This window comes from Pan paniscus, chromosome 1 (assembly GCF_029289425.2).
Source record: "Pan paniscus chromosome 1, NHGRI_mPanPan1-v2.0_pri, whole genome shotgun sequence".
Lineage (NCBI taxonomy): Eukaryota > Metazoa > Chordata > Mammalia > Primates > Hominidae > Pan > Pan paniscus.
In genome coordinates, this window is record NC_073249.2 from 179900616 (window position 1) to 179918496 (window position 17881).

Here is a 17881-nt window from a genome sequence, read left to right on the forward strand (position 1 = left end):
ATTAGGTTGCTCTGGAGACAAAGGCTGCAAAGGTTTGAAGAGGGAAGAATTAGCATATATATTGTCCCAGGCTGTCTGAGTTGGGGCCATGGGAGCTACAAGTACCAGCTCTTCATGAAAAAAAATAAGATCATCAGGGAGTGACCTTAAGCCAAAGCCACTGGAGTTAGCTATTGAATTCTCAACATCATCAGGTGGGGAAGGAGTAGGCAAAGGGAGAGGCTGCTCAGATAACGAAGGCCATGCAGGAGAGGAAGGCTGAGGAACAGATAGAGAGTCACAAGATTCAGAAAATTGTGGTAACTGCAGGGGGTAATGGGATAGGTATGTCATTAGGACAGCATGTGCCAAGGCCCATTCACCCCACACAGGGATGAGAACATAACCCCCTGTGGGGATCAGTTCCTGGAATGTTGCACCAACATGATACCATAGTTGTACATCTAAGATTCCTTTTTCAGGAAACCAAGGACAGTGTTCTTCCACTGCCCTGAATGGAGTGACCATATTTTCCATGGACACTTGAACCCCCTCCTGTTTTAACAGGAGTTTAATATAGCAGAGATAAGCATAATGTTTAGGCTCCATGTGACCCATAGTTAACCCAGACAATACACAGACAGACTCACCAATCATCACGGAGCCGAACAAGTGTTTCTGTGGACTGAACCAATGAACGTTTCTCTGCACCTACCAAAGGGAATCGGGTTCCCACATGCACTTAGGAAAAAGAAAAACCATGTTGGCACACTAGATATCAGGGGAACCAGCCCCCAGTATTTCAACATAGGTTATTTCTATTTTCCCTAAGTGTTGGCCAGTCTGAGAAATAAAGAGAAAGAGTACAAAGAGAGAAATTTTACAGCTGGGCCTCCGGCAGTGTCATCACATATTGGTAGGACCATGATGGTGACCCCAAGCCACAAAACCAGCAAGTTTTCATTAGGGATTTTAAAAGGGGAGGGGGTGTACGAACAGGGAGTAAGTCACAAAGATCACATGCTTCAAAGGGCAATAAAGGTCACAAGGCAAGGCAAAATTAGAATTACTGATGAGGGCCTATGTCCCACTGTGCACACATTGTCTTGATAAACATCTTAACAAGAAACAAGATTCGAGAGCAGACAACCAGTCTGACTAGAATTTACCAGGCTGGAATTCCCCAATCCTATAAGCCTGAGGGTACTGCAGGAGACCAGGGCATATTTCAGTCCTTATCTCAACCGCATAAGGCAGACCCTCCCAGAGTGGTCGTTTATAGACCTACCCCCAGGAATGCATTCCTTCCCCAGGGTTATCAATTATTAATATTCCTTGCTGGGAAAAGAATTCAGTGATATTTCTCCTACTCACATGTCCATCTATAGGCTCTCTGCAAGAAGAAAAATATGGCTTTATTCTGCCCAACCCCGCAGGCAGTCAGACCTTAGGGCTATCTTCCCTTGTTCCCTGAAAATCACCATTATTCTGTTCTTTTTCAGGATGCGCTGATTTCATATTGTTCAAACACACATGTTGTACAATTTGTACAGTTAACACAATCATCAGAGGGTCCTGAGGTGATGTACATTCTCAGCTTATGAAGATAACAGGATTAAGAGGTTAAAGACAGGCATAAGAAATTATAAGAGTATTAATTGGGGAAGTGATAAATGTCCATGAAATCTTCACAATTTATGTTCAGAGACTGCAGTAAAGACAGGCATAAGAAATTATAAAAGTATTAATTTTGGGAAATGATAAATATCCATGAAATCTCCACAATTTATGTTCTTCTGCCTCAGCTCCAGCCAGTCCCTCTGTTCAGGGTCCCTGACTTCCCGCAACAGGTATGAGCTGTCATGCACATGGCTCCTATCTGAAAATCTAGTTCTTCTGGAATCTGGAACTGCTGGGCAACATCTCAGCAGTTTTCACCCTGCAGACTTAATTAGCTTCCTCTTCCTTATGTACCCTCTCTTAAAATGGTATTTTGAAAGCCCAGTGTTGCCCAGGGGGCATCTCCTTTGGGTTTATGAGAGACCTGCATTCTCCCTGGCCCAGTTCTCTCAGGCTTTCCAGAGCTCAGGACCTCTGAGAAGAAGGGAGCCCTCCTGGCTTCGGGAACTCATGGCTCAACCCTTCTTGCTGCTGATCCTCCTCTGCATGTCTCTGCTGCTGTTTCAGGTAATCAGGTTGTACCAGAGGAGGAGATGGACGATCAGAGCCATGCACCTGTTTCCTGCACCCCCTGTGCACTGGTTCTATGGCCACAAGGAGGTAAGAGGGGAAAATTAGTTGGGGAGGTTAAGGAACAGAAAGATGAGGTATTAAAAAAAACAGCACATATTAGTGGGGCATTATGTAATATGCAAAATGCTTTCACACCAATCTCATTTGATATTTACAAAAATTCTATGATAGGGGAGGAAACATATTGTTATTCCTATTTTACAGGTAAGAAAACTGAAGCCTAAAATAGAGATGCAACTTTCCTGTGCTACCCATCTCATAAATGACAGAAATGAAACTTGAACCCTGGTCTCCTGATTCAAGGCCAAGGTCTTTACTACTTTCAGGACTCTGGGTGTTCTACAGAGAAATAGACCAAGCCAATTGTTAACAGGAAACATGCAAAGATGCTACAGCTTCTAATGAGGCTGGAAATAGGAAAACATTTGACAAATTAGAAAGGAAAGTTGAAAGATGAGCAGCAACCACAAAGGAGTAAAAGGCATGTGAGAGGCCAGGCATGGTGGCTCACGCCTGTAATCCCAGCACTTTGGGAGGCTGAAGCAGGCAGATCATGAGGTCAGGAGATCAACACCATCCTGGCTAACACGGTGAAACCCCGTCTCCACTAAAAATACAAAAAATTAGTCGGGTGTGGTGGCGGGCGCCTGTACTCCCAGCTACTCGGGAGGCTGAGACAGGAGAATGGTGTGAACCCAGGAGGTGGAGCTTGCAGTGAGCCAAGATAGCACCACTGCACTCCAGCCTGGGAGACAGAGCAAGACTCCACCTCAAAAAAAAAAAAAAAGGCATGTGAGACTTCGCTGCTTTGGAGACAGATAAAGCATGAGTGGGTATATCCAGAGCAAAGATGAGGTAGGGAATCAGTGGTTACTAACGGTTTACCTTGTGCCAGGAATTTTATGTTTATAATTTCACCTAATTTTCATGGCAGCTTTGTGAAATATATTTGGTTTTCCTAATATATATTTCTGTAAGGAAATCATGGCCCTAATGATGTAGATAATTAAAAAGTGTCAGAATTGGGATTTGAACTTAAATGTCCAAAGTTGATACTGGAGTGAGAAGACCAATCACTCAGCAACAGGTCCTGAGCACTTGCCCTGGGCCAGGAAGATTCCGTGGAGGTGCTGGAGTCACATGGAGAACAAAACTTGCCTTCAGCAGATGTGAACCTGTCTGATGGGGTGGTGTCCACAGACCCTCAATTTAGCACATGGTCCATCTGAGGGAAAGGGATCCTCCTGGGGTGACAACCTTTACTAACCAGTCATGACTTATCTTATGACAGTTTTACCCAGTAAAAGAGTTTGAGGTGTATCCTGAGCTGATGGAAAAATACCCATGTGCCGTTCCCTTGTGGGTTGGACCCTTTACGATGTTCTTCAATATCCATGACCCAGACTATGTCAAGATTCTCCTGAAAAGACAAGGTAAAAACCAAGAGGGGCTCACAGTACACAGCAGCAAAAAAGAGGGTCTCAGGATGTCTGTGGCACTAGGGAAGGACAGGTTGAAGCATTTTTAAGGGAAATCCATCATTTGATATGTTGAAGGGAAGATTCCATGTCCTCCTCAACATCATAGTCAGGACTCTATTGAGGGCTGTTGTAGAGGATTCTCTGATCCATTTCCAAGCAATCTTCTCTCCCTACATCGCAAATTTTTTCTGATGCTTCCATCACATTTACTTACCTCAGACCCCCAGGACTACCACTTACCACCACTGTAAACATACAGTGGGTTGGGCATGCAGTGGTGGTTTGCTTACAATTGGCTTAACACCAGTGCTGCACAGAGATGAGTGTTCCCCATAGATGCTTTGCCTACTAATGATGCCTGTCCTCTGGGAATGGCCAGTGCCAGGTGGAGGCTCTGGCAAGTGGACACCAGTTCTCCATCTGGTCCCTAGTGTCGGAATTCCGTGGAATTGCAGAGCTGCTTCTTGGCTGTGGCAAGATGTGTGTAGGATTCCCCCACTGGGCTTTCCTCAACTGCCTGTTGGCATATAAGGCTGGCCTTTGCCTCACTCTCCCAGCTACCTACATGAGTCACTCAGTTATAAAATGCCTCCATACCACTCTTGGTGCTTCTGCAAAATTTCAAGCAGCCTATGGCTCTCTCATTTCACAGGGCACTCTGCCAGAATCACCATCTCAGCTTTCTTCCTGGTAATGGTGCAAGAAATGTCTGGGTATCCAGTTTCAAACTTTACTCTGCTCCCCTTTATGCTCTGTTCACACCTTTGGATCTTTGCCCAAAAGGGATGAAAGAGGAAAGTGATTGTTTCTCCTTTGGAGTTATTTTCTCTTCTTTATCTACAAATTCTCTCTTCAGTGCGTTCACTCCCTTGAGGAGGGAGCCTTAGTTTTTGGCTGTTTTTCTTTTTTTGTGGTTGGTTGTAAGGGCATCTGGGCAGGCCATACAGGGAAAGCCATCCTTCCTGTTCATATTTTCTTCAGTCCCCATTGTCTTCAACTCACAACCTTAGCTCCTTCCCAGAGAAGCCAAGAATTTCTCTCCCTCTCTTGCTTTTTTTCTCTTACTGTTTTGTTTTCTTTTTCTTTGGTTTGTATTCCCTGCTGGTGCCTAAAATTGTCTCCTCCTCAGAGAAAAGGATAATTTTATTCCTTGAAGTATGATAACTGTACAGTTACATGAGAAAAGAGCAGAATAATATACAGAGTATGGGATGTTAAGTTATTTATCTGCCACACATCAGTACTTCTTTTTGAGTCCCACTGCAGAAGCACAGTAGCCAAAAAAGGAGAGCTGAGAATCCTGCTCTTATTATTTCTGGCCAGACCCACCCAAATCATCTTATCCCCAGCTTTTTATTTTGAAAATTTTCAGCCCTACAAGAGAAATTTTGAACACCCATTGTACCCTTCTCTAGTGTCATTAATTGATATCATATTCCCATATGTGCTTTTCTTTTAATTACATTCATTTTATTGTGGTAAAATATACATAACCTAAAAATTTACCATTTTAAATCACTTTTAAGTATACAGTTTAATGGCATTAAATACATTTACATTGTTGTGCAACTATCACCGCCATCCATCTTCAGAACTTTTTCATCTTCCTAAACTGAAACTCTGTACACATTAAACTCTAACTCCCCATTTTCCCCTCCCCCCAGCCTCAGGCAACAACCACTCTACTTTCTGTCCTTTTAAATTTCCCTATTCTAGGTACCTCCATAAGTAGAACCATACAATATTGTCCTTTTGTAACTGGCTTATTTCATGTAGCATAATGTCCTCAAGGTTCATCCACGTTGTAGCATGTATCAAAACGTCCTTTCTTTTTAAGGCTGAATTTCCATTGTATGTATGTACCACATTTTGTTTATCCATTCCTCTGACAATGGACACTTGGATAACTTCTATCAGTTGGCTTTTGTGAACAATGCTGTCATGAACATGCATGTACAAATATCTGTTTGGGTCCTTTCAATTATTTCAAGTTGATACCAAAAAGTGGAATTACTGAGTCACATGATAATTCTATATATAATTTTTTGAAGAACTGTGATAGCATTTTCCACAGTGGCTGCACCATTTCACATACCCACCAGCAATGCACAAGGGTTCCAATTTCTTCACATTCTCACCAACATTTGTTATTTTCTGGGGATTTAAAAAACAATAATAATAGCTACCCCAGCTGGGTGCAATGGCTCACACCTGTAATCCCAGCATTTTGGGAGGCCAAGGCAGGCAGATCACTTGAGCCCTGGAGTTTAAGACCTGAGCAACATGACAAAATCCCATCTCTATTTAAAAAAAAATAGACCAGATGCAGTGGCTCAAGCCTATAATCCTAGCACTTTGGGAGGCCAAGTCAGGCGGATTACTTGAGGTCAGGAGTTCAAGGCCAGCCTGGACAACATGGTGAGACCCCGTCTCTACTAAAAAAAATACAAAAATTAGCCAGGCGTGGTGACACACGCCTGTAGTCCCAACTACTTGGGAGGCTGAGGCAGGAGAATTGCTTGAACCTGAGAGGCGGAGGTTGCAATGAGCTGAGATAGTACCACTGCACTCCAGACTGGGTGACAGAGCAAGACTTCACCTCAAGAAAAAACAAAATACAAATTATGTTGTATTATTTAAACTAATACTAATAATGGCTATCCTAATGGATGTGAAATGGTATCTTATGGTGGTTTTTATTTGCATTTCTCTAATGATTAATTATGTTGAACATCTTTTCATATGCTTACTGGCCACTTATATATCAACTTCGGGGAAATGTCTATTCAAGTTTGCTGCACCTTTTTCAATTGGTTCTTTGGTTTCTTTTGTTGTTGAGTTGCAGGAGTTCTTTATATCTTCTGGATATTAATCCTTATCAGATATATGATTTGTAAATATCTTCTCCCATTCTGTTGATGTCTTTTTTACTCTGTTGATAGTGTTCTTTGGTGAGCAAAATTTTTTATTTTATCAAGTCCAGTTTATCTATTTTTTCTTTCACTGCCTGTGCTTTTGGCATCATATCCAAAAAATTATTGCCAACTCCTATGTCATGAAGTTTTCCTTATGTTTTCTTCTAAGAGTTTTATAGTTGTAGCTCTCACATTCAGTTCTTTGATTCACTTAGTGTTAAATTTTTATATGGTATAAAGTCTGCATTTGCTCATAGATGGATGGATGGATAGATAGATAGATAGACAGATAGATAGATAGACAGAACCAAACAACTTTTTATGCATAAGTTTTATCTGAGTTAATAGAGGTTAAAAAATAGGGATTTTCTATTTCTTCTCCATTTTTCGGCTTTCCCTATCTATAATGAGGAACTTTCCTCCTCTCCCCAACGCCATCTGCCTTTCTCTCATTGTCTCACTTTCTGTCCCTCTGTTTCTCTGTCTTTCTGCATACCAGTAAGGATTCATGGATTGTTAAGAAATCAGTGTATTGAATTTCATTACCATCATTATCTTTTTTGATGGCCAAATTGTCCCAGATATGGAGAAGGAGACAGAGCAAGAGAAGAGGCTGGTAGACATGGGCCCAGTCATTCAGAACTTTGTAGGCTGAGTAATGGTGAGCATCAAAGGAGAGAAGTACTGTGAATATCTGTGTGTTTTGAAACATCACTCAGACAGCTGTATGATGAATGGCTGGAGGGAATCAAGGCTGGAGACAAGGAATCCACCTTATCCTGCTGCACTGTCCAAGGGAGAGATGATGGAGGCCTGGACAAAGGTAGAGGGGTGGAGATGGAAATAATTGTATGAATTCAAGAGATACTAATGAATGTACCAATATTTTTGACATGGGGGTATCAAGCTGTCAAGCAGTCCCTAAGATACTTAGCTGGTTCACTGCACATTCATAAATTCAGTCAGCAAAAAGCCAGCGGGCCTGAATGGATTTAGACTGTTTATTACTCATGGCATAATAGGTATCATGAGCTTCACATTAACATCGGCCCCACTATCTCCCTAAGTCCTATAGGGGCAATGGAGAGCAACTCAGGTTAGTACTGTGCACACCAGGGTCTGTGTTACATTTGAGGAATTCAGACACGACAAGATCCTGACCATATATAGGGGCTATTGCCAAAAATGCTCTTCCTCACCCCTAGAAATAGGCATTGTCTTTTATGTGTGTGTGGCAAAATACACATAAGGTTTGCCATTTAACCGTTTTAAAGATCCAATTCAGGGACACTAAGTATATTCACAATGCTATCCACCTATCATCTCTGTCTAGTTCCAGAATTTTTCATCAGTCCAGACAGAAACCTCATACCCATTTCAAGCAGTTATTCCCCATTCCTCCCTTGCCCCAGTCACTGGCAACTACTGATCTGCATTTTTGTCTCTATGAATTTACTTATTCTGGATTTTTCATATAAATGGAATCACACAATATGTGACCCCTTGCATTTTGCTTTTTTCACTTAGCATAATGTTTTCAAGATTCATACATTTTGTAGCATTGTTTCTTTTCATGAATTATATTCTACTGTATGAATATACCACATTTTGTTTATCCATTCATCTGTTAATAGACCTTTGAATTGTTTCAACTTTTGGCTATTATGCATAATGCTGATTTCATAAAAATGAAAAGCTTTTGTGTGTCAAGGGCCACTAAAAGCAACCTGTGCCTCCTGGGTTCAAGTGATTCTCCTGCCTCAGTCTCCCAGGTAGCTGGGACTACAGGCGTGCACTACCAAACCTGACTAATTTTGTATTTTTAGTAGAGATGGGGTTTCACCATGTTGGCCAGGCTGGTCTCAAACTACTGACAAGTAATCCACCCGCCTCAGCCTCCCAAAGTGCTGAGATTACAGGCATGAGCCAATGCACAAGGCCAAGACCAATTTTATTTTAATTTGCATTTCCCTAATGACTGAATATCATCTTATTGTTTGCCCATTGATGCTGAATATCATCTTATTTGTTTGCTGGCCCATTGTTTATCTTTGGAGATGTCCATTCAAGTCCTTTGCCCATGATTAATTGGGCTGTCTTTTTATTGTTCAGTTGTAATAGTTTTTAAATATATATAGTACACAAGTTTTTTAATCAGATATATGATTTGCAAACATTTTCTATTATTTTGTGGTTTGTCTTTTAACCCTTTTAGTGGCCCTTGATACACAAAAGCTTTTCATTTTTATGAAATCTAACTGATTTATTTTTCCTTTTGTGGCCTGTGCTTTTACTATCATTTTTAAGAAACCATTGCCCAGTCCAAATTCATGAAGACCCTCCCCTATTTTTTCTTCTAAGAGTTTTATAGTTTTGACTCTTGTACATAGGTCTTTAGTCCTTTTTTTGGGTGAAAGAAGCCTAAAGTAGGGGCATTTGTTTATTTATTTATTTATCTTTTATTTTAGATTCAAGAGGTACATGTGCAGGCTTCTTACCTGGGTATACTGCATGATACTGTGAAGTTTGGGGTATAAATGATGCCATCACCCAGGTGCTGAGCACAGTACCCAACAATTAGTTTTTCAATCCTTGCCCCCTTTCCTTCCTCCCCCACCCCAGTAGTCCAGAGTGTCTATTGTTGCCATCTTTATGTCCATGAGTACTGAATGTTTAACTCCTACTTAAAAGTGAGATCATGAAGTATCTGGTTTTCTGTTCCTACATTAATTCACTTAGGATAATGTCCTGCACCTGCATCCATGTTGCTGCAATGACGTGATTTCATTGTTTTTTTTCCCCCTTTGGTACACTTTTAGTTCATTTTTGTATATAGAGTGAGATAAAGGTACACTTAATTATTGTGCCCATAAGTATTTAGTTTTCCCAGCACCATTTCTTGAAGAGACCATTCTCCCCATTGAATGGTGTTTGCATCCTTGTTGAAAATGAATTGACAACAGATGTATGGGTTTATTTTTGGACTCTGATATCTACACTTAATGCCACTACCACTTACCACCACTGTGAACATTGACTCTATTGGGGCTGTTGTAGAGGATTCTCCGATCCATTTCCAAGCAATCTTCTCTCCCTACATCGCAAATTTTTTCTGATCCTTGCATCACATTTACTTACCTCAAACCCCTAGGACTACCACTTAACTGTAAACATACCATGGGTTGGGGATGGAGAGGTGGTTTGCTTACAATTGGCTTAATGCCAGTGTTGCACAGAGGTGGGTGTTCACAATAGATGATTTGCCCACTAACGATGCCTGTCCTCTGGGAATGGCCAGTGCCAGGTGGAGGCTCTGGCAAGTGGACACCAGTTCTCCATCTGGTCCCTAGTGTCGGAATTCCGTGGAATTGCAGAGCTGCTTCTTGGCCGTGGCAAGATGTGTGTAGGATTCCCCCACTGGGCTTTCCTCAACTGCCCGTTGGCATATAAGGCTGGCCTTTGCCTCACTCTCCCAGCTACCTAGATGGCTCACTCAGTTATACAATGCCTCACACCTCTCTTCATGCTTCCGAAAAATTTCAAGCAGTCTGTGGCTCTCTCATGTCACATGGCACTCTGCCACAATCACCACCTTTGCATCCTTGTTGAAAATGAATTGACAACAGATGTATGGGTTTATTTTTGGACTCTGATATCTACACTTAATGGCAGTACCACATTGTTTTGGTGACTATAGCTTTGCAGTAAGTTTGAAATCAAGGTGTATGAGTTCTCCAGCTTTGGCAGGCTTATCATACATCAGGTCAAACTTGTGGTCCAGGCAAGCCCAGGCCTCAGCAACTGCTGTGGTGTTGCTCAGCATGCACACAGGTCTCTATACCTTGACCAGGTCTCCACCAGGTACCTCATTGCGGGGCTGGTAATTAATACCAACCTTAAAGCCAATGGGATGCCAATCCACAAACTGGATGGTAGGCTTGGTCTTGATGGTGGTGATGGCAGCATTGACATCTTTAGGGACCATGTCCCCATGGTACAACAGGCAGCAAGCCATGTATTTACCATGGCAAGAGTCATATTTCACTATCTGGTTGGCTGGCTAAAAGCAAGCACTGGTGATCTCTGCTACAGCAAGCTGTTCGTGATAGGCTTTCTCAGTAGAGATGATGGGGGAATATGTGGCCAGAGGGAAGTGGATGCAGAGACAGGGCACCATTTTGGTCTAGACTTCTGTCAGATTAACTTTCAGGGCTCCATCAAATCTGAGGGAAGCAATGATGGAGGACACAATCTGGCTAATAAGGCAGTTAAGGCTAGTATAGGTTGGGCATTCAATATTGAGGTTTCTCCACAGATGTCACAGATGGCCTCATTGTCTACCATGAAGGCACAATCAGAGTGCTACAGGGTGGTATGGGAAATGAAGATAGAGTTATACAACTATAGCTGTGGAAATATGGGGGGTTGGGTATGCGGAGAACTCCAACTTGGACTTCTTGCCATAAACAACAGAAAGAACATTCCACCAGCAGAGAAGTGAACCCAGAACAAGTCCCCTCACCAAAGCAGTAAAAAACCAAGAAGTTCTGAAGACCTGTGCACTAGTCAACCAGCTTGCAAATTCAGTCCAAGATGAGGTCAATATAATCCCCTTGCCTATGCAATAGTGCCCTCAAGTATAGTTATAGGCAGCATCTTCCTTGCTTGTGATGAGCTGCCCAGGGTGGAAGAGCTGGCAGTAGGTGCCAGTGTGAACTTTGTCAATGACTCTGGGTTCAACATCTACAAACACTGCCCTAGTCACATGGTTGGCAGCACCTGTCTCACTGAAGAAGGTATTGAAGGAGTTATTTCCTCCCACAATAGTCTTGTCTCTTGGCCTTGCCATCAGGCTAGAGGCCATGTTCCAGGCAGTAGAGATCCTAGCAGGAACTGCCAATCTGGACATCAGCCTAGCCAACATGGAGATGCACTCACATATGACAGGGACTTGTAAGGTTCTGCAAGGCTGAAGGAGACGAAGGGACAGCAACAAGGATCTCCCACTAACAGACCACCACGGAGTCCAAGGGAGTAGTCCATAGTGTCCTCTTATAATCCTTTTATTAGCTGTAATAATAAGTTGATAGTAATGTTCCCACTTTCACTTCTGATTGTAGTAACTTGATTCTTCTCACTTTTCTTCATAGTTCATCTAATTAAAGTTTTGTCAATTTTGTTAATCTTCTCAAAGAAATAACTTTTTGTTTGTTAATTTTTTTCTATTGTTTTTCCTGTTTTTATTTTATTTACCTCAGCTCTAATCTTTATGATTTCCTTCCTTCAGTAGCTTTGGGTTTCATTTGCCCTTCTTTTTCCAGTTCATTAAAGTGTACAGTTAGGTTATTGATCTAAGGAATTTATTTTTTAATGAAGACATTTAAGCTATAAAAATCTCATTAAGCACTGCTTTTGCTGAATCCCATAACATTGGGTATGTTGTTTTCATTTTCATTTGCCTCAAAATATTTTCTAATGTCTTTTATGATTTATTCCTTGTCCCTTTGGTTGTTTAAGAATGTCTTGTTTAATATTCATGTTTTGTGAATTTTCCCGTTTTACTTCTGATATTGATTTCTAGTTTTATTCTATGGAGAGGTATTTTTGTATGATTTCAATCTTTTTAAATTTATTGAGACTCTTTTTGTGACTTACCATACGATCTATGCTAAAGAATGACCCATGTGTACTTGAGAAGAACATGTAATCTGCTGTTGTTAGGTGGAGCTTTTAGAACATGTCTGTTTGGCATAATTATAGTGTTGTTCAAGTTCTCTATTTCCTTATTAATTTTTTGTATCATTGTTCTGTCCATTATTGAAAGGGATGTAGTGAATTCTCCAATTATAATTTTAGAACTGTCTATTTCTCCCTTCAATGCTGTCAGCTTTTGCCTCATATACTGTGGGGTTCTATTGTTAGGTATACATTTATATATTATAACTGTTATATCTTCTTGATGGATTGACCCCTTAACAATATATAATGTCTTTCTTTGTGTCACAATAAAGTATAGTTAACTGATAATCACCCAGCTCTCTTTTCCTTACTGTTTGCATAGAATACCTTTTCTACCCTTTTACTTTTAACCTCTTTGTTTCTTCTGATCTAAAGTGAGTCTCTTGTAAGCAGCATATTAATGGATGCCATTTTTTTAGTCCATTCTGCCAGTCTCTGCCTTTTAATTGAAGTTTAATCCATTTACATTTAAAATAATTACTGATAAGGAAGGACTTATTTCTAACATTTCACTGTTTGTTTTTTATATGTCTTTTTTTTTTTTTTTAGAGACAGGGTCTTGCTCTGTCACCTAGGGTAGGGTGCAGTGGTGTCATCATAGCTCACTGCATCCTCTAGCTCCTGGGCTCAAGTAATCCTCCCACTTCAGCCTCCTGAGCAGTTGGAACTATAGGCCTGCACCACTATGCTTGGCTAATTGTTTCTTTTGTATAGACAAGGGTCTCACTATGTTGTCCAGGCTGGTCTCAAACTCCTGGCTTCAAACAATGCTTCCCCCTCAGTCTCCCAAAGTGCTGAGACTACAGGTGTGACCCACTGTGCTCAGCCTGTCATATATATTTTATGTTCCTCACTTCCTCCGTTACTGCCTACTTTGGTGTTTAATTGATTTTTGCTTTTTGGTATGGTAACATTTTTATGTTACTCTTCTCATTTCCTTTTCTGTATATTTTCAGTTATTTTCATAGTGATTAACATGGGATTAAAATTAATACCTTAAACCTATTGGAAATTTTCAACCATTATTTCTTCAACTTAGTTTTCTCTCTTTGCTCTTCTGGGACTCCAATTATGCATACGTTAGTATGCTTGATGGTGTCCCACAGGTCTCTTAGGACCATTCATTTTTTCATTCTGTTTTCTATTTCTGCTCCTCAGATTCAACAATCTCAATTGACCTATCTCCAACTTTGATAATTTTTTCTCTGCCTGCTCAAATCAACTGTTGAAACCTTATGAACTTTTTATTTCAGTTACTGTATACTCCAGTTCTAGAACTTTATTTGTTTGTGTTTACAACTTATATGTCTTTGTTAATATTCTCTATTTGTTCATACATGAGTATTTTGGTTTTGTTTCATCTTTGGCCATGGTTTATTGTAGGTCTTTGAGCATATTGAAGACAGTTGATTTAAAGTTGTCTAATAAGTCCAACGTCTATGCTTCCTCAATAACATTTTCTTTTCATTTCTTTTTCCTGTGCATAGGCCATACTTCCTTGTTTCTTTTACATGATTTGTAATTTTTTTGTTTAAAACTGAACATTTTAAATGTTATGTAAGAAAAAAAGGAATAAAAGAAAAAAAGGTAGGAAAGAAAATAAAAATACTCTCCAGGTCTTTCCTGGTTGGTTCTGTGTTGGGGCACACCTCTAATATTTAATCAGGGCATTTACAAGTTTGCCTTAGCTTTCTCTTTCTTCTTGCACTTTGTGTAAGGACTAGTCAAAGTTGAAAGCCTGTGGTCTTATCAGGTCTTTTCCAAGCATGCATCCTACCCTGGGTATGTGTAGGTTCCCTGTTATATGTGAGAACTTTTTAAAGCATTGATTCCAAAAAAAAAATTCTCATTCCCAGCTTTTCCTTCTAGATTTTGGTGTGTTTATTATTGCCTCAATTGTTCTTTTTTGTCCCAGGAATCAGTGCTAGTTCTTTTGCCTCTCAATGTTTTTGAGGAACACTTCCCTGCCCTGAGAGAATTCTGAGTTAGGTAAAACATAGGAAAGCCCCTGTCCTTCAGAAAACCCACACAGAAGTCAAAACAAACAAAATTCCTTGAGAACAAGGACCACTCTGCTTTCTCTAGGATCCAGGAATCAGAACCCACTGAGAATGCAGGCTGCCATCTTCAAGATTGCCATGGTACTGGAGAGGGATGTGGGGCAAGGCTAAATTGCAATGCCACCAATCTTTTCTATCCTTTTTCAGTGGCCTTTCTTCTGATTAAGTGTGCACCTGGTTGCTGTAAACAATTAACTGTCTTCCAGAAATCTGCTAAAGTTGACTATAAGTTGCCAGATAATTTTTGTTTTTGCTTTGGGAAGGGATGGCCCTGGACAGTTCCTAATCCACCATTTTTGCTGATGTCACTCCTGGACATTATTTTTTAGGACCCTGGAATGTCTAGAGTAGAAAGGCTCATGCTTATTAGCCTTAAATGTAGACATACATACATTCTTTCCAAAATAGTTTTGGAAACATCCTTAACAATTCTATCAATCTCTTTTACCCATTTCTGAAGAAATGCCAGAATGATCTTCCAACAAGTAGATTAGGAGGATGAGAAAGTGGAATTAGTTAAGAAGGGGTCCCAACTTTTGGTAGGGAAAATAGGGAATACAGTTGTGCCTTTAAGTGGATAGAGGAAGAGGAGGCTATCTGGTAGTGAAGGGATAGATCAGGTTTGGATTTGCTGGGGTCCAGAGGTGTCTGTGTGGTACACAAAGGGAAATGTCTAGAGGGCAGTGGTTTTATACTGAAGTCTATGGACAGAGAGAGAGAGAGAGAGAGAGAATACACTAGGGACTGAGAGAGTGAATGCCATAAGATATCTTCTTACCCTTAGAACTCAAGGTATTTTATAGGTTCATTTCACCTGGACTTTTGCAGAAAGTGAATCTCATGTTAACAATCCTCTCTTTTCCTAGATGTTCATATGTTTTCTCCCCCATTTTTATTTCCCTGTCTTTATCCCACATAAAGATGTTGATGGAATGAATAAAGACCCTAATTCTTGTTTTCCCAAAACTGTAAAACCAAGGTTATCTCCCCTATCTTTTCTTCTGATTCATTTATATACATCTTTCTCAAACAAATCCAACAAGGGTAAAATCTACAATTTATCTCAAAGTCATGTTCCTGTGTCTAGCTGTACATGTCTATGTGAAAAGGAACTGGAGCTTTAAAATGTTGTCAGAGTTCCCCAACAAAAACAAATGTATTTTTTCAACTTATCTTGAAAGAAAATTATACTCTGAAAATTATACAAAGGAAATTATGCTCTGTTTTCCACTGCTATTGACCTTGTAGCACCAAGTGCTGTGGAGAATGAATAAACAAGTTCTCATTCTAATTCTGTGGCTTCCCTGGGACTCTCGGGACTGAAGAACTAGCCTCCAACCACCTTGCACACTAGCTATTTGTGTTACCCACAAGGAATATGGAAACATACAAAAATTTCCTCTCATTTTAACTCGTGATTTTCACTTAATGCCATCTTTTGCCTCCTTTGTTCTGTTTTACAGATCCCAAAAGTGTTGTTAGCCACAAAATCCTTGAATCCTGGGTTGGTATGTGTATTAGTCCATTCTCATTCTGCTATAAAGACATACCTGAGACTGGGTAACTTATAATGAAAAGAGGTTTAACCAACTCATGGTTCTATTGGCTGTACAGGGTTCTGCTTCTTGGGAGGCTGCAGGAAACTTACAGTTGTGGTGGAAGGAAAAGGAAAAGCAGGCACACCTTCACGTGGCCACCAGGAGTAGGGGTGGAGTGTTACACACTTTTAAACAAGCAGATCTAGGGAGAATTCTATCACAAGAACAGTAAGGGGAAAATCCACCCCCATGACTCAGTCACCTTCCACCAGGCCTCTCCTCCAACACTGAGGATTACAATTTGACATAAGATTCAGGTGGAGGCACAGAGCCAAACCATATCATATGTGTGTCTGATCCTTTCTCATCTGAGCCTGGTGGAGGTGGAGGTGGGGGAAGAAATTACTTTCCTGATAGACACTAAATGCTCCTGTCTCCCTCACCTTACCACAACCTACACTCGCTTTTGCTTCAGAAACCTGAGCTCAATCTTGCCTTGTCCTTCATAGCTTCTCCTCTTATTCTACCTGTTTGGGACTGGTCCTTTATTTCTGGTGTAACTAGGGGTAGGGGTGGAGGAATAAGAAGGGGCCTAGGGGGTTGTATGCTCTCCTCCTCACACCAACTGATGTCACTATCCCAGGTAGTCCCCACTTGAGGATCATGGAAAGAGAAGGAGAGTCCCTCAGCCTGCTAACATGGACCTTACTGAGAATGGTGCCCTGGAAGAGGTTGCCGTTGTGAAAGTTGCTTAAGATCATTCTCTCTCCTTTTCCCTCCACACTTCACCTCCCTTTTCTGGGCAACCTGCCTGTGCAGCTAAGCAAGTTCACACCAGAAGATTCAGGATCTGGGTAGTAGCCCCAGATCCCTGGATCAAATGTGCATGGGCACCTTCTCTCCCTCTCCTTAGATTTTCCACCTTACAGAGAATTTAAAATATTATTCACCACAAATTTCATTATCAGTTTTCCACAATCTAATTGCCCCTGGAAAATCTTGCTCTTGAGGATCCCTTTGAAAGAATCCACTCTCATAAACTAAGTCTTTTATGAACTCAGTGGAGATCTCAAACCCACTTGTCCAGCAGGAATGATAAAGAAAAGCCCCTTTAGTCCTCCATCATTGATCCTCAGCCTGAAGAGAAGCACAAAAGTGATGGAAAGAAAGCAGCACCTCTGCTTCAGTCTGGAACTTTGTGCCAGTCTAAGGCAGTATTTCTCAAAGTGTGGACCTGAACTAGCTGGGACCCTTGTCATAACTCAAAAGTCCTTGATTCTACTTCAACACCTAGGAATTATTGGCTCGGAAGGATTAAGCCAAGGAATCTGCCTCTAGCAAGCACCTCGGGTAATTCTCACCCACCCTAAATTTGAACTCTTATCAAGCGGCTGATGAATCTGACCATCAAATAGGATAGGATGGACCTTTTTTTGAGTTCATTGTATAAACAAATTTTCTGATTTGGACTTAATTCCCAAAGAGTTAGGTCTACTCCTGCTCATTCACTCTTTCAAAGCTCTGTCCACTCTAGCTTTTCTCCAGTGTCATAGATAGGGAATTGCTCACTGCCTGCCTAGTCTTTCTTCACTTACCTGGCCTGTGATAGAAACAGTTGCCCCTCTCATTTCATCAGGTCGAGGACTTGTGACCCTGGATGGTTCTAAATGGAAAAAGCACCGCCAGATTGTGAAACCTGGCTTCAACATCAGCATTCTGAAAATATTCATCACCATGATGTCTGAGAGTGTTCGGATGATGCTGGTAAGAGGAGAAGAGAGCATTCGTACCTGGCCTCTGAAGTGAGGTGCTGCCAGTCATATGGTGTGGGAGACTCTGAGTTCCCTCAGAACCATGTTCACAGCAGTTGATATGGGGTTATTTGATGTTTAGACCATGACCATCATCATCAGGGC

At 41.0% G+C, this 17881-nt stretch overlaps 1 protein-coding gene and 1 pseudogene across 1 annotated transcript in view; one reads left to right on the forward strand and one right to left on the reverse strand.

The window, feature by feature from the left end:
• Positions 1–2041: 2041 nt before the first annotated feature.
• The window catches only part of LOC103785155 (putative inactive cytochrome P450 family member 4Z2), a 58111-nt gene continuing 42271 nt past the window's right edge, over positions 2042–17881 (forward strand). Inside the window, exons 1-4 of the mRNA XM_057298965.2 lie at positions 2042–2259; positions 3524–3665; positions 15891–15935; positions 17602–17729. Of these exons, the coding sequence (XP_057154948.2) occupies positions 2110–2259; positions 3524–3665; positions 15891–15935; positions 17602–17729 (465 nt within the window). The 5' untranslated portion in view covers positions 2042–2109. The remainder of the gene's footprint in view (positions 2260–3523; positions 3666–15890; positions 15936–17601; positions 17730–17881) is intronic.
• LOC103785153 (tubulin alpha chain-like) lies at positions 10320–10962 on the reverse strand (annotated as a pseudogene).